At 49.7% G+C, this 22,040-nt stretch overlaps 1 protein-coding gene across 1 annotated transcript in view; it reads right to left on the bottom strand.

Annotated features, from left to right (window-relative positions):
• Positions 1 to 15,049: 15,049 nt before the first annotated feature.
• LOC148443172 (voltage-gated potassium channel regulatory subunit KCNG4-like) overlaps positions 15,050 to 22,040 on the bottom strand; it is a 186,179-nt gene continuing 179,188 nt past the window's right edge. The window contains exon 3 of the mRNA XM_088463123.1: positions 15,050 to 16,086. Coding sequence (XP_088319249.1) covers positions 15,328 to 16,086 — 759 coding nt within the window. The 3' untranslated portion in view covers positions 15,050 to 15,327. The remainder of the gene's footprint in view (positions 16,087 to 22,040) is intronic.

The raw sequence follows: 22,040 nt of genomic DNA, 5'->3' as shown, positions 1-22,040 counted from the left end.
TCACCTCTGAGACCTGATTTTCACAGCAGATATTTTACCAAGGAAAAGAAACTTTTATTTTTTAGAACAAAATTGTTAATCAGTAAATTACGGAAGCAGTTTATTACTCAGAAAGCCTGGATTACACAGGGAAAAGGAGTAATCTGAGACCCTCATTATATTTCATAACAAAGGACAAAGGGCCTCATTCAGCAGTGCACGCATTATCGGGAACCTGCGGGTGCGCAGAATGGGGGCCTGATACAGCAGTGCATGCATTATCGGGAATCTGCGGGTGCGCAGAATGGGGGCCTGATACAGCAGTGCATGCATTATCGGGAATCTGCGGGTGCGCAGAATGGGGGCGTGATACAGCAGTGCACGCATTATCGGGAATCTGCGGTGCGCAGAATAGGGGCCTGATGCAGCAGAGCACGCATTATCGGGAATCTGCGGGTGCGCAGAATGGGGGCCTGATGCAGCAGAGCATGCATTATCGGGAATCTGCGGGTTTGTAGAATGGGGGCCTGATACAGCAATGCACGCATTATCGGGAATCTGCGGGTGCGCAGAATGGGGGCCTGATGCAGCAGAGCATGCATTATCGGGAATCTGCGGGTTTGTAGAATGGGGGCCTGATACAGCAGAGCACGCATTATCAGGAATCTGCAGGTGTGCAGAAGGGGGGCCTGATACAGCAGTGCATGCATTATCGGGAATCTGCAGGTGCGCAGAATGGGGGCCTGATGCAGCAGAGCACGCATTATCGGGAATCTGCGGGTGCGCAGAATGGGGGCCTGATATAGCAGAGCATGCATTATCGGGAATCTGCGGGTGCGCAGAATGGGGGCGTGATACAGCAGTGCATGCATTATCGGGAATCTGCGGGTGCTCAGGATTGGGGCCTGATACAGCAGAGCATGCATTATCGGGAATCTGCAGGTGCGCAGAATGGGGGCCTGTTACAGCAGAGCATGCATTATCGGGAATCTGCAGGTGCGCAGAATGGGGGCCTGATACAGCAGTGCATGCATTATCGGGAATCTGCGGGTTTGTAGAATGGGGGCCTGATACAGCAGTGCATGCATTATCGGGAATCTGCGGGTGCGCAGAATGGGGGCGTGATACAGCAGTGCATGCATTATCGGGAATCTGCAGGTGCGTAGAATGGGGGCCTGATACAGCAGTGCATGCATTATCGGGAATCTGCGGGTGCGCAGAATGGGGGCCTGATACAGCAGTGCATGCATTATCGGGAATCTGCGGGTGCGCAGAATGGGGGCCTGATAGAGCAGTGCATGCATTGTCGAGAATCTGCGGGTGCGCAGAATGGGGGCCTGATACAGCAGAGCATGCATTATCGGGAATCTGCGGGTGCGCAGAATGGGGGCCTGATACAGCAGAGCATGCATTATCGGGAATCTGCGGGTGCGCAGAATGGGGGCGTGATACAGCAGTGCATGCATTATCGGGAATCTGCGGGTGCGCAGAATGGGGGCCTGATACAGCAGTGCATGCATTATCGGGAATCTGCGGGTGCGCAGAATGGGGGCCTGATACAGCAGAGCATGCATTATCGGGAATCTGCGGGTGCGCAGAATGGGGGCCTGATACAGCAGTGCATGCATTATCGGGAATCTGCAGGTGCGCAGAATGGGGGCCTGATACAGCAGTGCATGCATTATCGGGAACCTGCGGGTGCGCAGAATGGGGGCCTGATACAGCAGTGAATGTATTATCGGGAATCTGCGGGTGCACAGAATGGGGGCCTGATACAGCAGTGCATGCATTATCGGGAATCTGCGGGTGCGCAGAATGGGGGCCTGATACAGCAGTGCATGCATCATCGGGAATCTGTGGGTGCGCAGAATGGGGGCCTGATATAGCAGAGCATGCATTATCGGGAATCTGCGGTGCACAGAATGGGGGTCTGATACAGCAGTGCATGCATTATCGGGAATCTGCGGGTGCGCAGAATGGGGGCCTGATACAGCAGTGCATGCATTATCGGGAATCTGCGGGTGCGCACAATGGGGGCCTGATACAGCAGTGCACGCATTATCAGGATTCTGCGGGTGCGCAGAATGGGGGCCTGATACAGCAATGCATGCATTGTCGGGAATCTGTGGGTGCGCAGAATGGGGGCCTGATACAGCAGTGCATGCATTATCGGGAAACTGCAGGTGCGCAGAATGGGGGCCTGATACTGCAGTGAATGCATTATCGGGAATCTGTCGGGTGCGCAGAATGGGGGCCTGATACAGCAGTGCATGCATTATCGGGAACCTGCAGGTGCGCAGAATGGGGGCCTGATACAGCAGTGCATGCATTATCGGGAATCTGCGGGAGCGCAGAATGGGGGCCTGATACAGCAGTGCATGCATTATCGGGAATCTGCGGGTGCGCAGAATGGGGGCCTGATACAGCAGTGCATGCATTATCGGGAATCTGCGGGTGCGCAGAATGGGGGCCTGATACAGCAGTGCATGCATTATCGGGAACCTGCGGGTGCGCAGAATGGGGGCCTGATACAACAGTGAATGTATTATCGGGAATCTGCGGGTGCGCAGAATGGGGGCCTGATACAGCAGTGCATGCATTATCGGGAATCTGCGGGTGCGCAGAATGGGGGCCTGATACAGCAGTGCATGCATCATCGGGAATCTGCGGGTGCGCAAAATGGGGGCCTGATATAGCAGAGCATGCATTATCGGGAATCTGCGGTGCACAGAATGGGGGTCTGATACAGCAGTGCATGCATTATCAGGAATCTGCGGGTGTGCAGAATGGGGTCCTGATACAGCAGTTTTTGCATTATTGGGAATCTGCGGGTGTGCAGAATGGGGACCTGATACAGCAGAGCATGCATTATCGGGAATCTGCGGGTGTGCAGAATGGGGGCCTGATTCAGCAGTGAACGCATTATCGGGAATCTGCGGGTGCGCAGAATGGGGGCCTGATTCAGCAGTGCATGCATTATCGGGAATCTGCGGTTGCGCAGAATGGGTGCCTAATACAGCAGAGCATGCATTATCAGGAATCTGCGGTGCGCAGAATGGGGGCCTGATACAGCAGTGCATGCATTATCGGGAATCTGCGGGTGCGCAGAATGGGGGCCTTATACAGCAGAGCATGCATTATCGGGAATCTGCGGGTGCGCAGAATGGGGGCCTGATACAGCAGTGCATGCATTATGGGGAACCTGCAGGTGCGCAGAATGGGGGCCTGATACAGCAGTGCATACATTATCGGGAATCTGCGGGTGCGCAGAATGGGGGCCTGATACAGCAGTGCATGCATTATCGGGAATCTGCGGGTGCGCAGAATGGGGGCCTGATACAGCAGTGCATGCATCATCGGGAATCTGCGGGTGCGCAGAATGGGGGACTGATATAGCAGAGCATGCATTATCGGGAATCTGCGTTGTGCAGAATGGGGGTCTGATACAGCAGTGCATGCATTATCGGGAATCTGCGGGTGTGCAGAATAGGGGCCTGATACAGTAGAGCATGCATTATCGGGAGTCTGCGGGTGTGCTGAATGGTTGCCTGATTCAGCAGTGCACGCATTATCGAGGATCTGCGGGTGCGCTGAATGGGGGCCTGATTCAGCAGTGAATGTATTATCGGGAATCTGCGGGTGCGCAGAATGGGGGCCTGATACAGCAGTGCATGCATTATCGGGAATCTGCGGGTGCGCAGAATGGGGGCCTGATACAGCAGTGCATGCATTATCGGGAATCTGCGGGTGCGCAGAATGGGGTTTGATTCAGCAGAGCACGCATTATCGGGAATCTGCGGGTGCGCAGAATGGGGGCCTGATTCAGCAGTGAATGTATTATCGGGAATCTGCGGGTGCGCAGAATGGGGGCCTGATACAGCAGTGCATGCATTATCGGGAATCTGCGGGTGCGCAGAATGGGGGCCTGATACAGCAGTGCATGCATTATCGGGAATCTGCGGGTGCGCAGAATGGGGGCCTGATTCAGCAGTGCACGCATTATCGGGAATCTGCGGGTGCGCAGAATGGGGGCCTGATACAGCAGAGCATGCATTATCGGGAATTTGCGGGAGCGCAGAATGGGGGCCTGATTCAGCAGTGCACGCATTATCGGGAATCTGCGGGAGGGCATAATGGGGGCCTGATACAGCAGAGCATGCATTATCGGGAATCTGCGGGTGCGCCTGATTCAGCTAGGATTACAGTTGCTAATACACACGCAGTTGGCCGATTTTTGCATTCTGCACATGCATTGCAGTCAACGTGCGCAAACTAGCTATTGCAATCGGGACGGTGATCACAGAGGCTACGCAGACCCCTTGCAGAGTGATTGACAGGAAGCAGCAGTTGTGGTTGGTGACGGCGGGGAGGTGATCAGGGAAACGCAGGCGTGCCAGTTTGTTCGCAGGGGTGTGCATAAATTAGTCACTGCAATGCCATACGCAGTGTGAGGTTGTTAGCAATTCCTGAGTAAGGTCGGGGACTTGTGCGAGTCTGCATGAGGCTACGATGGTACTCCATGTTACCGATGGTTTCGCTATTCTGCTAAACATTACGGATGTTGTAAGGTAAAGTGGGCGTCCATATGTTGTGCGCAATGGATTAGCATACTATCGCAGCTGAAATGTGTGCGTACACCATATTGCGATCCATATTGAATCAGGCCCTGGGTCCTCCATAGACGCACGCAAGCCCATGAATGCCTCTGCCTGATTGACAGGCAGATGCATTTAAGGGGTGATGCGGGGGCGGCCATGCATTCCTGGAAATGGGGCATGCAGGGACTGCGTGGATGTACGCAGTCTGTTGGGCTCGCAACCCGGCCTGCCTGAGTAAGCTGAGACTTACTCAGCTGGTCGTCCACCATTGTGACCATCGACCACCAATGGTCACGATGGTGATCCCAGCCTGCGACCTTCATCGCAGTGCTGGGATATCAAATGTAGAAGGGGGTGTCATGCAGGGGGTGTCATACATGGGGTGTCATACAGGGGGTGTCATACACCTTCTGCTGCATTTGCATTTTTGCAAGGATCACATTTGCAAAGCTGCCTGCGTGCCGCCTTGCCGAATCTGGCCCAAAGGCAGCAGTGGTGCATGTTGGGGGTGCTACATGCTGTACGGAAGGACATCTATGTACAGAAGCAGCCGCTCAGTACCATACATATGTCCCCCTGCAGTGCAGCACGTTACATCTGCCCCCTGCAGTGCAGCACGTTACATCTGTCCCCTGCAGTGCAGCACGTTACATCTGTCCCCTGCAGTGCAGCACGTTACATCTGTCCCCCTGCAGTGCAGTACGTTACATCTCTCCCCTGCAGTGCAGCACGTTACATCTCTCCCCTGCAGTGCAGCACGTTACATCTGTCCCCCTGCAGTGCAGCACGTTACATCTGTCCCCCTGCAGTGCAGCACGTTACATCTGCCCCCCTGCAGTGCAGCACATTACATCTGTCCCCCTGCAGTGCAGCATGTTACATCTGTCCCCTGCAGTGCAGCACGTTACATCTGTCCCCCTGCAGTGCAGCACGTTACATCTCTCCCCTGCAGTGCAGCACTTTACATCTGTCCCCCTGCAGTGCAGCACGTTACATCTGTCCCCCTGCAGTGCAGCACGTTACATCTGTCCCCTGCAGTGCAGCACGTTACATCTGCCCCCTGCAGTGCAGCACGTTACATCTGTCCCCCTGCAGTGCAGCATGTTACATCTGTCCCCCTGCAGTGCAGCACGTTACATCAGCCCCCTGCAGTGCAGCACGTTACATCTGCCCCCTGCAGTGCAGCACGTTTCATCTGTCCCCCTGCAGTGCAGCACGTTACATCTGTCCCCCTGCAGTGCAGCACGTTACATCTGCCCCCCCAGTGCAGCATGTTTTATCTGTCCCCCTGCAGTGCAGCACTTTACATCTGCCCCCTGCAGTGCAGCACGTTACATCTGCCCCCTGCAGAGCAGCACGTTACATCTGTCCCCCTGCAGTGCAACACGTTACATCTGTCCCCCTGCAGTGCAGCACGTTACATCTGTCCCCCTGCAGTGCAGCACGTTACATCTGCCCCCCGCAGTGCAGCACGTTACATCTGCCCCCCCCAGTGCAGCACGTTACATCTGTCCCCCTGCAGTGCAGCAAGTTACATCTGCCCCCTGCAGTGCAGCACGTTACATCTACCCCCTGCAGTGCAGCACGTTACATCTGTCCCCCTGCAGTGCAGCACGTTACATCTGCCCCCTGCAGTGCAGCACGTTACATTTGTCCCCCTGCAGTGCAGCACATTACATCTGCCCCCTGCAGTGCAGCACGTTACATCTGTCCCCCTGCAGTGCAGCACGTTACATCTGTCCCCCTGCAGTGCAGCACGTTACATCTGTCCCCCTGCAGTGCAGCACGTTACATCTGTCCCCCTGCAGTGCAGCACGTTACATCTGCCCCCTGCAGTGCAGCACGTTGCATCTGCCCCCTGCAGTGCAGCACGTTACATCTGCCCCCTGCAGTGCAGCACGTTACATCTGCCCCCTGCAGTGCAGCACGTTACATCTGTCCCCCTGCAGTGCAGCACGTTACATCTGTCCCCCTGCAGTGCAGCACGTTACATCTGCCCCCTGCAGTGCAGCACGTTGCATCTGCCCCCTGCAGTGCAGCACGTTACATCTGCCCCCTGCAGTGCAGCACGTTACATCTGCCCCCTGCAGTGCAGCACGTTACATCTGTCCCCCTGCAGTGCAGCACGTTACAACTTATTTCTTGTACATAAACTGCGGGTTCTCAGGATGATAGTAAAATATTTGCTTATTCTTCTAGTTTCCCAGATAACATGTTATTATGTATCTAAATAGGAAGAAAAGGTTCTCACTGCGCTCAAACTAACACATTGATTGAACTGCGCCTACAAGGAATGTGTGTATGTGACACTTGTTGCAATATGGTAGCACCTGTCTGAATAATGTAACAAGGCTTCTCTAAAAAATCCACAGTTTATTACATTTAATACATATATCTCACTAACATGACACTAAATAAGTATATTGCATAAAAGCTGACAGTAAATAGCCCAGTTAATTCGCTGGTCAAGAGTTGATGTTATCTTTATAAGTTGTTAATGCCGGAATATATATGAGATTGTCCAAAGTCCACAGTCATTTGTATTAATCTTCGTGGATATATATATATATATCTCCACCAGAGACTTGTGCAATGTAAGTGCTTGCACAGCCCGTCACAGAGTGTCCTTACCCTTCTGCAGATATTACAGTCTTAGTAGCCAGAGATGGTAATAGTATATGGCTGTAACTCCTCTGAGGCTGTAGCTCTGCAATAATACCACGGTCCTGTTCCGGGACACCGATGTGTATTAGGTCCGTGCTTCAGGGAGACCAGGGTGCAGATGGTGCACTTGTTATCCGGTCTGGTCAGGGCTCACTTCAACAACCAAAGGTGCAAAGTGACGGGCTTGGGTGGGCTGAGTATCTTCCTGTATTCCAGCGATATTAACCCTTTTGTCAACGCGTTTCGCTCCACGTTGAGAGCTTTTTCAAGACAAGGGTTCGTGGCTCCTAATCGTCATTATAAGCCCAAGGTATAATTAATTGATTCCCCAGAGAAGGGGCAGTTTAGTTGATTGCTGATTAATTTCAGCTGTGTAAACTAGCTCACAGATCTCTACTTGATAACATGGATGTTTAATTCTCATACATTTCATTTATTCAAAAAACAATTCAGTGAGTACAGTCAGGCCCTGATTCAGAGCCGGACGCTCTGACCAGAGCGCTCGTTCTGAATCAGGGCCCACCTCCATAATTATGGAGCGTCCACCTGGACGCTCGTATAGCTGTGGGTCACCACCCACAGCATATACGAGCGTGCAGGTTGATGGTCGCGATGGTCTTGACCATCGCGACCATCGCCACTGCGAGCCGAAGCCTGTGGTTGAGTTTCTCAACCGCAAGGCCCGGAGTGATTTTGGCTCTATCAGAGTTAAAATCACTCCCACTGACATCACTAGTGATGTCAGTGGGGCCGGCTTCTGACGGTAGGCGTTCCCTTGGGAACGCCCCCGTCTGGGAGGCACGCCCACCAAAGGGGGCGTGCTGTCAATCAACATCGACAGCACGCCCCCTTTGATCAGACTCAACGAGCGAAGGAAAGTCCTTCGCTCGTCGCGTCTCGCGCATGCGCACGACAGAGCTCCCTCCTTCGTGCGCATGCGCAGTGCACACCATCGACCCACTTGCGAGCAGACAGCCGCTCGCGAGTGGGTCTGAATCAGGCCCTCAATCTTTACTTACACACACGTGTGGGTAAATACTACACGCACACATATAAGTGAGGAAATACATATTTATCATACATTAAAAACTGTTTTAAAACACTCAGAGAAGCCTTGTTAACAAAACATTCATCCTAATCTCTTTGTAAATAATAAATAATAAATTAAAAAGAGAGAAGTATTGCATAAAAATAACATTTTAGGTATTTAGTGCTATAACTATTATATCTTGCTTTAGTTTTATTCATATAAATATACAAACAAATAAACACATAGATATGCTTTCTGCTATAACCAACGTGGTGAACACCTTCCAAGCTATATTAACTTTTGTGTACTAAAGTACTAGGTCTCCCATCCCCAGCTGGCTGTACATGCTGAGCTTTCCAGGACGGACCATGAGTTCTATGCTGAGTCTCTTGGGGCTTGATAGAAACAATTTAGGATTAACCTTCCATATAGATCACAATCATGGGTAGAACCTATCGATATTGGATGATTATCAAAATACAAATAAGACCTAACTATACTAGTCCATCAGAATTGTGACGTGTTGCTACACTAATGTAACTCTTCCATAATACTCCAAACGATAAATAAATCTGGAAAGAAAAGAAGAAAATGCAATAACCTTGTTGTACTAATTAGGCTATGCCATAGGGTACATCGGGTATAATTCAGTGCACCCCGTGTTGGGGTACAACTCTACTCTAGTTTTGCTGTGTGTCATGTTAGTGAGATATATGTATTAAATGTAATAAACTGTGGATTTTTTAGAGAAGCCTCGTTCTTGTTACATTATTCAGACAGGTGCTACCATATTGCAACAAGTGTCAGATCATACAGACCATACAGATCATACAGATCATACAGACCATACAGATCATACAGATCATACAGACCATACAGATCATACATACCGTGTTTCCCCGATAATAAGACCTACCCCGAAAATAAGCCCTACCCTTAATTTTGTAACCCTGTCCAAATTAAGCCCTACCCCGAAAATAAGACCTATCTGAATCTCATTTTGAGCTGGGAACGCCGCAGAGACCAGCGTTCCCAGTCATGCAGTGCGCGGGTGACATCATGACGTCACCCGCGTGCTGAGGATCCTGTGCGGTCGCGCCTGCTGGATCATGTTAGATCCAGTCAGTGCGCAAGTGAGAGCGACATCCTGGACGGCGGCGAGTCAGATAAGTGCACTGCAATAAGGGACACTGCTACAGGGGGGGCCTGCAAGGGGGGGCCTGCATAAGGGGCACTGCTACAGGGGGGGCTGCATAAGGGGCACTGCTACAGGGGGGGCCTGCATAAGGGGCACTGCTACAGGGGGGAGCTGCATAAGGGGCACTGCTACAGGGAGGGGCTGCATAAGGGGCACTGCTACAGGGAGGCTGCATAAGGGGCACTGCTACAGGGGGGCTGCATAAGGGGCACTGCTATGGGGGGCTGCATAAGGGGCACTGCTACACAAGGGAGGCTGCATAAGGGGCACTGCTACAGGGGGGGGCCTGCATAAGGGGCACTGCTACAGGGGAGGGCCTGCATAAGGGGCACTGCTACAGGGGGGGGCCTGCATAAGGGGCACTTCTACAATTGGCCTGCATAAGGGGCACTGCTACAGGGGGGCCTGCATAAGGGGCACTGCTACAGGGGGGCTGCATAAGGGGCACTGCTACAGGGGGGGCTGCATAAGGGGCACTGCTACACAAAGGAGGCTGCATAAGGGGCACTGCTACAGGGGGGGGCCTGCATAAGGGGCACTGCTACAGGGGGGGGCCTGCATAAGGGGCACTGCTACAGGGGGGGGCCTGCATAAGGGGTACTGCTACAGGGGGGCCTGCATAAGGGGCACTTCTACAATTGGCCTGCATAAGGGGCACTGCTACAGGGGGGCCTGCATAAGGGGCACTGCTACAGGGGGGCCTGCATAAGGGGCACTGCTACAGGGGGGCCTGCATAAGGGGCACTGCTGTCAATGATAATTAAAATAAGACCTACCCCGAAAATAAACCCTAGGGTGTTTTTTTGAACAAAAAAAAAAATAAGACAGTGTCTTATTATCGGGGAAACACGGTGTACTCCTTGTAGGCGCAGTTCCATCAATGTGTTAGTTTGTGCTGTTAATGGACCAGATGGTACTAGTGATGAACCAGCTGCCTAAAGGGGGAAGTTTTCATTATCCATATTTAATATCTAACTCCTCTTCTAGTGTAGCGCTAAGTAATTAGTACCCAGAAATGATCTAATCTCACAGGGGTCATCCGTTATGTTGTTATGTGTGATGTGTAAATGATGAATGGTAATACACCGTATATTCTGCCCAGTGTCTTTTATTCTGCATATATATATACATATATATATATATATATATATATATATACAGTATATATATATATATGATCATTCATGAAATAGATAAGCCAGTACAGCGGTGGCCAACCTGCGGCTCTTCCATTGTTCTGATACGGCTCCCCGGACTGACCCTGACTGACCAGGACTGACCCTGAGTGACCAGGACTGACCCTGACTGACCAGGACTGACCCTGAGTGACCAGGACTGACCAGAACTGACCCTGACTGACCCTGACTGCCTCTTCTGATAGGCACGCAGCTGTTCAGAGGATGCTTGTCCTCTGTTGCAGCAGTCTGTTTCGCTCTGGAGGCATGTATGGGCAACGTGGTGACGTCACAACGCAAACAGGAGGTGGAGCAACTTGTGACTGAACCACAAAGAAAAAAGATTCCCTCCAGCACACTGCAGCAATGTCAACAAGAATACTTGAATCCTACATGATAATAGAAATTCAGAGGTATTAGTTGCATACATTTGCAAAGATATGATTAAGTGCCGAGCCAGCGTCAAGGCAACTTTTGACTGAACCTGCAGCCACGAGGAGGATGCGGTCACAGATGCCAGAGCCGGCCTACATGACACAGACAATCCGCAACAAGGTAAGAGCTGGGTTTTTTTTTTTTTATTTTATTTGTTACATGAGGGGGATGGAGTGGCCCGGAGTGGGAGGGAGCGTAGAGGAAGATGGCTAAACTGGACTGGGGTGGTTTGTGGAGGGATTGATGGGGTCGCTGGAGTGACACATGGAGGATTGCTGGAGTGCCAAATGGGGGGGCTGAAGTGACACATGGGGGGGCTGAAGTGACACGAGGGGGACTGGAGTGACACATGAGAGCCTGCTGAAGTGACACGAGGGAGACTGGAGTGACACATGGGGGGGCTGAAGTGACATGAGGGGGACTGGAGTGACACATGGGGGGGCTGAAGTGACACGAGGGGGACTGGAGTAACACATGAGAGGCTGCTGAAGTGACATGAGGGGGACTGGAGTGACACATGGGGGGGCTGAAGTAACATGAGGGGGACTGGAGTGACACATGGGGGGGCTGAAGTGACACGAGGGGGACTGGAGTGACACATGGGGGGGCTGGATTGTATTATGTGGATCTGGCTTGTTTCAGTGTATTTTATGTGAATTTCAGGGGCTTATCTATAATGGGTGCAGGGTGTGCGGGGCACACGGGCCCCTAGGTAGAGGGGGCCCCACACCTCACACCCTGCACCCATACTTACCTCTCCGTAGTGCTGCTCTGCAGAATGACTTCACTCCATTACCTGCATTAATGAACATTAGGAGTCTGGCACGCCACAGCTACAGGACTGTGCAACATTCATTACTGCCACATAGTTACCATAGTAAGAGAATGACCACAGACTGATACAGGTGTATCTCTCCACCAGTGCATTGTGTATACCGTACATGGGATCATATATATATATATACACAGAATAAAAGACACTGGGCAGAATATACAGTGTATTACCATTCATCAGTTACACATCACACATAACAACATAAGGGATGAGCGCAGTGAGAACCTTTTATCCTATTTATATTACTATTGGGTCAGGGCACCCTGGAACTTTCTGCAGCTCACCCCGAACATAATAGTACAATCCAGGCCGCAGGGTGATACTTTATATTTATTATGTATCCTTATGGTAACATTATATGATACCACTCAGTCACATGACATGTCACTAAGCGTCTCTGTGTTACCGTAATGATATACCACTCAGTCACATGACATGTCAGAAAGCATCTCTGTGTTACCGTAATGATATACCACTCAGTCACATGACATGTCACTAAGCGTCTGTGTGTTACCGTAATGATATACCACTCAGTCACATGACATGTCACTAAGCATCTCTGTGTTACCGTAATGATATACCACTCAGTCACATGACATGTCACTAAGCGTCTCTGTGTTACCGTAATGATATACCATTCAGTCACATGACATGTCACTAAGCGTCTCTGTATTACTGTCACAATATAACACACGGTCACATGACATGTCACTAAGCGTCTCTGTGTTACCGTAATGATATACCACTCAGTCACATGACATGTTGCTAAGCGTCCCTGTATTACTGTCAAAATATAACACTCGGTCACATGACATGTCACTAAGCATCTCTGTGTTACCGTCACAATATAACACTCACTCACATGACATGTCACTAAGCGTCCCTATGTTACTGTTACAATATAACACTCAGTCACATGACATGTCACTAAGCGTCCCTGTATTACTGTCACAATATAACATTCGGTCACATGACATGTCACTAAGCGTCCCTGTGTAACTGTAATGATATACCACTCAGTCACATGACATGTTACTAAGCGTCCCTGTGTTACCGTCACAATATAACACTCACTCACATGACATGTCACTAAGTGTCCCTGTGTAACCGTAATGATATAACACTCAGTCACATGACATGTCACTAAGTGTCCGTATGTTACCGTTACAATATAACACTGTCACATGACATGTCACTAAGTGTCCCTTTGTTACCGTTACAATATAACACTGTCACATGACATGTTACTAAGCGTCCCTTTGTTACCGTTACAATATAACACTGTCACATGACATGTCACTAAGCGTCCCTTTGTTACCGTTACAATATAACACTCAGTCACATGACATGTCACTAAGCCTAAGCGTCCCTTTGTTGCCGTTACAATATAACACTGTCACATGACATGTCACTAAGCGTCCCTTTGTTACCATTACAATATACCTCTGTCACATGACATGTCACTAAGTGTCCGTATGTTACCGTTACAATATAACACTCAGTCATATTACGTCACTAAGCGTCCCTTTGTTACCGTTACAATATAACACTCAGTCACATGACATGTCACTAAGCGTCCCTGTGTTACCGTTACAATATAACACTCAGTCACATGACATGTCACTAAGCGTCTCTGTGTTACCGTAATGATATACCACTCAGTCACATGACATGTCACTAAGCGTCTCTGTGTTACCGTAATGATATACCACTCAGTCACATGACATGTCACTAAGCGTCTTTGTGTTACCGTAATGATATACCACTCAGTCACATGACATGTTACTAAGCGTCTCTGTGTTACCGTAATGATATACCACTCAGTCACATGACATGTCACTAAGCGTCCCTGTATTACTGTCACAATATAACACCCGGTCACATGACATGTCACTAAGTGTCTCTGTGTTACCGTCACAATATAACACCCGGTCACATGACATGTTACTAAGCGTCCCTATGTTACCGTTACAATATAACACTCAGTCACATGACATGTCACTAAGCGTCCCTGTGTTACTGTTACAATATAACACCCGGTCACATGACATGTCACTAAGTGTCTCTGTGTTACCGTCACAATATAACACCCGGTCACATGACATGTTACTAAGCGTCCCTATGTTACCGTTACAATATAACACTCACTCACATGACATGTTGCTAAGCGTCCCTGTGTTACCGTCACAATATAACACTCAGTCACATGACATGTCACTAAGTGTCCCTGTGTTACCGTTACCATGACATGTCCCTAAGCGTACCTGTATTACTGTCACAATATAACACTCGGTCACATGACATGTCACTAAGCGTCCCTGTATTACTGTCACAATATAACACTCGGTCACATGACATGTTACTAAGCGTCCCTGTGTTACCGTCACAATATAACACTCAGTCACATGACATGTCACTAAGTGTCCCTGTGTTACCGTTACCATGACATGTCCCTAAGCGTACCTGTATTACTGTCACAATATAACACTCGGTCACATGACATGTCACTAAGCGTCCCTGTATTACTGTCACAATATAACACTCGGTCACATGACATGTCACTAAGCGTCCCTGTGTAACCGTAATGATATACCACTCAGTCACATGACATGTCACTAAGCGTCCCTGTGTTACCGTTACAATATAACACTCAGTCACATGACATGTCACTAAGCGTCCCTGTGTTACCGTTACAATATAACACTCACTCACATGACATGTCACTAAGCGTCCCTGTGTTACCGTTACAATATAACACTCAGTCACATGACATGTCACTAAGCGTCCTTTTGTTACCGCGTGACAATATAACACTCAGTCACATGACATGTCACTAAGCGTCCCTGTGTTACCGTTACAATATAACACTCAGTCACATGACATGTCACTAAGCGTCCCTTTGTTACCGTGACAATATAACACTGAGTCACATGACATGTCACTAAGCGTCCGTATGTTACTGTGACAATATAACACTGAGTCACATGACATGTCACTAAGCGTCCGTATGTTACCGTGATACTATAACACTGAGTCACATGACATGTCACTAAGTATCCGCGTGTTAGCGTCACAATATAACACTCAGTCACAGACTTGTGCAAAGAAATGGCTATTTATTTAACATATTTGTTTTCTGCAAATGAATAATTTATTATACCGGTTATAATATACATCATGGTCAGTCTTTTTGCTATAAATATGGAATGAGAGATACCTTGTACATTGCATCAGACATTACTCCAGGGTTTGGGAAACTCTTTTCACGCTGGACGCCCTGTGTGAGAGGTAAAGCGGGGGGACTTCCTGTCTCCTAGTTATAGATCGGAGCCGCTCTCCTCTCCAGGCTAAAAGTGCACATTGGTGGGACCCACTCTGTGACCTTCCTGCTCAGGAGACCTCTAGGTCCCCGCTTAGAAATACTTGTATGTTTCTTCTGAGATTAAACTGTCCGTGTCGTTAAATGTATCGCTTTCCCCTGATTGGCTCGTGTCCTTCAGGCTTATTAACCGGCTTCGGAGTCTCTCCTGGTCTCGCTTTAGCTCAGAGTACGAGCGGGAGAATGTATGGAATATGGAAGTCGCGGGAAAGGCCATGATTAAGATGCCGCTGAGGATGCTGCTCAATGCCACCACCTGACCAGGGATGCTTCTAGGCACCATATCGCCATAGCCAACCGTTGTCATGGAGATGATGGCCCACCAGTAGGACGCAGGAACACTGGTGAACTCCTGGCATCGGCCCATTTCATTTTCAGCGAGGTGGACCAGCGGCGCAAACAGGGTGACGGCCACGCAGAGGAAAAGCAAGAGGAGCCCGAATTCCCTGGTGCACCTCCTGACCGTGAGGCCCAACGTCTGCAGGCCAAGCGAGTGCCTGGCGAGACGCATCACGTACAGTATCCTCAAGGCACGTAAGACCCGCAGCACCAGCCCAATCTTCTCTAGGTAGGAGTTGCCGCTGGGCTTATCAAAAGTTTTTTGCTCGTCCTCCACTATGAGTGAGACGTAATACGGCAAGATGGCCAGCACATCGATGATGTTCAGGGGCCCCTTGAAGAACTGGCACTTGCTCTTTGCTTGGACAAATCGCAGCAGGAACTCCAGGGAGAACCAGGCCACACAAACGGTCTCGATGATGAAGATGTTGTAGCATTTCTGAGAACATTCCCCCTGTACGGAGAAAGAGGAGACGTTCATTCACAGCAATAATGTAAGGGGAACGCCATGCGCCATGGTGTAATTCAATATGGCCACCCACCATCACTCCCACTGTAACATTGCTGCCATGGTCTATAAGCATCCAGCGAGACATCACTCATTCCCTTCACAGGGCCTGATTTACTACGGATCGTAATACTGCGCACGCAGTTCAGCTTCGATAGCAAGCAAAACCACTGCGATCGCAATGCAAACACCAAATAAAGACGCCCACTTTACCATACGCACATCCCTAATGTTTAGCAGAATAGCTGAACCATCGGTACAATCGAGTACCATTGGGCCGATAGGCACACCGGAGCTCATTCAGACCCACTCGCTAAGATGCGAGCACTCGCTGCTGTCGATGGTATGCATTGTGCGCATGCGTATTCATCGCAGTGCGCGTGCGCAAACCATAGCGAAAGATCACAATGCATTCGCTCGCTGCGCATAGACAGCCCACCGAGTGAGTGACAGGAGAGGCCGTTTGTGGGTGGTGACAGGGGCTGGCCATTAATAACGGGGGAGTGGAGGTGCGAACGTAGGCGTGCCTGAGCGTCCCAACGCCGTGATAGAGGTGCGCATAATTTAGAAGCAGCATCATAGCACGCGTCACCTGGCTGGTTTTTACACTGAAGTGATCGCAGTGCTTGCGGCAGGGTATGGTCAAGCGCTGCGATCGCATTCAATGTTACCCGAAGTACCGATGGTTGCGTACACTTCCTGGACATGACGTGCACAAGTGGACATCTTAGGACAGGCCGGTGGGTGTCTGCACACACAATGTGATCGCTCTCTAAGAAATACTGGGCGTGCTAATGCATTGCTGTACGATTGCCCTGCCTACGCAATTTGCATACACATCGTGCGAGCGTTCGCATCTAGCGAGCGGCTCTGAATCACCTCCACTTTACCATAGCGTGCGTGGCTGTTAGTAATTTCTGAGTTAGGTCAGCGTAAGCTCCTGTGGTGCAGGGACTGGTGTGATATGATTAATCCTATATAACTAAACAATGATAAACAAGTAGTAAGTGGTTCTCAGCCATTGTGCCCACATTCAGAATATCTACATCGTCATTAGGTCACAGGGAAACAGCTGATTTCAGGGATAGTCTGCAGTCAGGACAGAATTAAGGCTACAAGCACCTAAAGGCGCTACGCTGACATGCCGACTGCCAACATTTACAATAACGTCCGTGTCGACATGTTGTACCACACCCAAATAAACATCTTGTGTTCCCAGTGATAAACGTGCCCGAGGTGGGTCACACAGATCACCCTTCCCGTATCAGACTGTGATATCCTATTAAAATAAGATCATTCTACAAAAGGGCATAGAGGCCAATGCCATTTTGAATAAAGTTTATGTAACCCTGCGTCAGGCGCAGCTGGCCTGACAGGCGCCACAAAGCTGTTCTCGCTCACCTCTCCGCCGCAAGGGGGCGCAGGGGCCTGCCCCTCCTAGTACCCTCCTATCTCTAGGTGCTTTTTGAAACCCCCCTAGTCAATATTCCCGCCGCCTGCGTGGAGTGCAGTAGTGACCTTCCCGGCCTCTCAGGCTCATTGCGCCCGAACTCGTCCGACTATTGAAGGTACGTATTTATTTTTATTTTCTCCCAATTTTGTGTATTTTGCTCATGTTATGAATGAAAATTACAAAGGTTGTGGGTATTTTGCGGAGATACGTAGGTTGGTCCAGGGCGGCCTCTTAGGCACTGCGCCTCTTAAAATGTAGTATTTTTTGTTTTACTTGCTTTAAGGTTAATACATGTGGTTTTGTGAATCAGATTTCCATATATTCTCTCTTTGTACATCCTACTGAAGGTCGCTGATCACTTTAAGTCCCTCATTCAGAGCCGCTCGCTATTTGCGGTCGTTCGTTCTAAAACAAGGGGTGGCTATTCAAATGAACCATTTGCTAATTGCGGTCTGTTCACGCCTCTAAGTCTGAATGAGCGAGCAAAACTTGCGGTTGTAATTTTTAAAAATACGCCCCCTTGCCGCTCGCACCATACGTCATGTCCGCTATTTATTAGATTAATCGAGTACATCGAACAGCGTATGAACTGCTCGCTATTCTTGTGGCTGGTTTTTCAACCGCTATTTTGCGAGCAGTTCTGAGTAAAAAAAAAACAAGTGACGTGTTCAATGACGCTGCTGTATTAATTATGCACTCCCTTAAAACGCCCGTTTTGACCTTTAAGCACGCCTGCGTTCGAATTCCACACCCCCGTTTTCAAGCACCTTCCCCTGTTACCACCCACATACGCCTCATTCTGTCACTCAAAATAGCAGGCACTCGCTATATAACGAACAAACGATTTTCACCGCACTGACTGGTTCGCGCATGCGTATTAAAATCCGTACACATGCGCAGATGTGCGAACATCGGTCAGAACGAACGAGCGGCCGCTTACGAGCGGCTCTGAATCAGGGCCTAAGAACGTTAGAATTGAGCTAATTAGGTGCTAATGCCGTTTTTATAACAGGCTCCTGTCAGGCGCACTGCGCCCGAACCTGGGAGTCCCAGAGGTGTGTCTGACGCAGGGTTAAATAAAAAACAAAACAGCAGTTTGAGGCGTGACAGGTGGAGCGTCTGTGAGGGGAGAGCTGATGACGCCATGGAGCGGAGAGGAGCAGCTGATAGAGAGTAAGCAGAAGGGAGAGAGACAGCAGTGGGAGAGTAACAGAAGTAAAATAGAGTCAAATTAAGAACTGTAAGGAGTCAAATGGTGATCCTGCTGACACCCTCAGCTAAGAGAGCGCGCAGCATGTGTCAGAGACAAGACTTTATACCTACGTCTGACTCACCTTCATCGGCGGGGACGCGGCCTCAGCAACGCTCATTGCACTGGGTGAGATAAAGTCTTTAAAATATATCCACTGCACAGGACATAGGACCTCATTCAGAGTCCGTCGTTGCGAAACTGCGCATGCGTAAAGTTCGCAATGCGCGTGCGCAAACTAGCTGCTACGATCAGAAATTTCTCTCTCCTTGGACACAGCCAGGTCACTAGTTTGAGTGACAGAATGAGGCGTTTGTGGGTGGTAACAGGGGAAGGTGCTTGTGAACGGGGGAGTGGAGATCCGAATGCAGGCGTGCCTAATTATGCGATCTGCATTTAATGGGAGTGCACACGGTTTATGGGAGTGCACACGGTGTATGGGAGTGCATAATTAACAAAGTAGCGTCATGGCACATGTGACCTGGGAGGTTTTTACACTGACATGATCGTAGAGCTTAAGAGAGGGTATGGTCAACCTTAAGCTCTACGACCAGTTCCGATGGTTACCGATGGTCTCGATTAATCCTTATATGGCTGGAGATTACGTGTAATGCGTATGAGAAGGGGACGTATTTTTTGTCTTACGGCCGCATCCTCCCCTTGGTCGGCCAGCTAACAATCCGATCTTAAGGACGCAACTTGCGAGTGCTTCATTTGCATATCCAGCCCCTTTTCCCTTACGACCATGCGGCCGCAACGACCGACTCTGAATGAGGTCCATTATCCTATAGATGCTATACCTACACAGCGGATTCCACAGGAAGCAGTTCCAGTTTGTTTGATACAACCATCTGTAATACATGTGCTGCAATATTCTGCTCATTGCTAAAAGGAGTTTTTCATCCTGAAACCCACAGAAGATAATTGGGCCCCAATGTCCGTATGTCTGATGACCTTAATGTGTATAAAGTGTCTCTGATTTCATTAGATTGAGTTTACATTAGCTGAATCCATTCTCTCTCCTCTTCACCATAACCAATTCCTATTCCTGGTTATGGAATAAACTGTTTTATTCTTTTATGCAAAGTCCTGTCTACCCTTCCTTGTGTCTGCCTGGGGAATCCTTGCCTCTCTGCTGGGATAGGGTATAGGGAACAGCTTCTGGCAAAGGAAGAATACCCTACCGAGGTAACACCGACCTGTACCTACACCACATCATTTACACCCTTTCACACCAGGGTCTTACAAGACCTCGCCTGGATTGTTACACGAATACCAGACAGCGGTGGAGGAGAGAACGCATTGCGTACGGCGAATGTCTCTCCGTCACACATAAGAGGCATATCCACTTTTATTGTGATGAAGTGGGGATGGAGGATGAGCGGGGAGGATGACAAGATTTATATCCATCTGGCGTGAGAGATATTAGGTAAATGTCACAGTCTTAGCTGGAGACACCATAAATAATGAGAACGTTCAAGTCCTGAGGTTATTTTTGGATCTGCTGAATAAGAGGTTTTTAATAAAATGGGAGATAAATCATTATGGCAGAACACGGTGCAGATCCACTCTCTGCTGGCACCTAACGGAGACCTTCAGCTCCCCCGAAGGGCTAACAGGACATATCCTAAATGATAAGATGCCAAGAGCCCGATGCCCCCTACCCTGCGGCTGATGCCCCTACCCAGCAGCTGATGCCCCTACCCTGGGGCTGATGCCCCCTACCCAGTTGTTGATGCACCTACCCAATGGTTGATGCCCCCTACCAGCAGTTGGTGCCCCCTACCTGGCGGCTGATGCCCCCTATCCAGCAGCTGATGCCCCCTACCCTGTGGCTGATGCCCCCTATTCAGTGGCTTTAGTCCTGAAGATGACTGTGCGGTTTGATAACTCTGTGAAGGTCACTGAATGTGTCTGGAGAACCTGCTGCAGCGTTCCTGCAATACGATGCCCTTAGTATTAGGATTACAGCTGAGCCAGCTATTAATCACTGGTAACATAAACTACTTCACATAAAGTCACCTGAAGCATTTTACTATTTACAGACGATGTGTAATAAAAAGCTTATTTTCTTTCTCTGCAATTACAACATGAATTTATCCGAAGCTCCGGCCAGCCAATATGGGCGAGATGAGGGTGTTCTGGGCACAATGTTGCCGCGCGTCTTCTAACGCCGGCTATAATCAGAGTCGTTAGTCCAGTACCTCAGCCAACACAGCTGCTGGGAGGCATTTGCAGGGATGACGGATGGTCACATGAACAAAGCATTATGGCTGCTGCCAGTTCCATCGGATTATTGCCGGGAATATGAATATTTATTCCATCCTTCCCTTTTGTTCGGTTCATATGTATGTTATATATCTTATGTATGTTATATATCTTATGTATGTTATATATCTTATGTATGTATGGAATCGGTATGACCGGCGGTTCGATACCCGGTAGTGACAGCCAGATAACAGCAGAGTTCCCGGCAGCGGAAGCCCGACAGCGCTGGAAATCCCGATCGTGGATAGGTAAATATGTACTAACCTAACCTAACCCCCTAACCCTCCTTAAGGGTGCCTAACCGTAACCACCCCCCCAAGTGCCTAACCCTAATCCCCCCTCTAAGTGCCTTCCCCACTGCCTAACCCTAAGTCCCCCCTGGGGGTGCCTAACCCTCCCTCCCCCTAGCCTAACCCTAACCCTCCCGGGGGGATGCCTAACCCTAAGTCCCCCCCGGGAGCCCTAAACCTAACAATCCCCCCCCCCGCGGCTGTCCGCTAGCGGCGCCCAGCATCCCTTCGATCAGGATGCCTGGCGTCAGTCTCCCGGTGTCGGGGAAATGTCAGGCGTCTACATCTAGACGCCCGGCATTTCATCCCTCGCTGAGATATGACAGTCGGGAAGTCGGCTGCCGGCATTAAGGCAGCCGGCTTCCCGATTGTATACCGTATGTATGTATCAAATGCAACAGAGGTCTGGTGCCCGCGAGCCGCGCCATGCTCTGCACAACGTATTACTGTGCTTAATCGTTAACTTTATATACCAATTCCTTTGGCACAAGAGTAGTAGTAACCTAGTGTACCTACTGTAGTACACTACGCAGCCGATTCCATCACATGCCGAGCCGATATTCGCGCAAATGTCGCTGAAAGCGGTTGTGTACTGAGACACTGAACCGCACACATAAGACGTACTCAGACGGAGAGACTG

The sequence above is a fragment of the Taudactylus pleione genome, unplaced genomic scaffold (assembly GCF_031769625.1).
Source record: "Taudactylus pleione unplaced genomic scaffold, aTauple2 ptg001318l, whole genome shotgun sequence".
Classification (NCBI taxonomy): Eukaryota; Metazoa; Chordata; class Amphibia; order Anura; family Myobatrachidae; genus Taudactylus; species Taudactylus pleione.
This window is presented reverse-complemented; position numbering and strand designations above follow the sequence as displayed.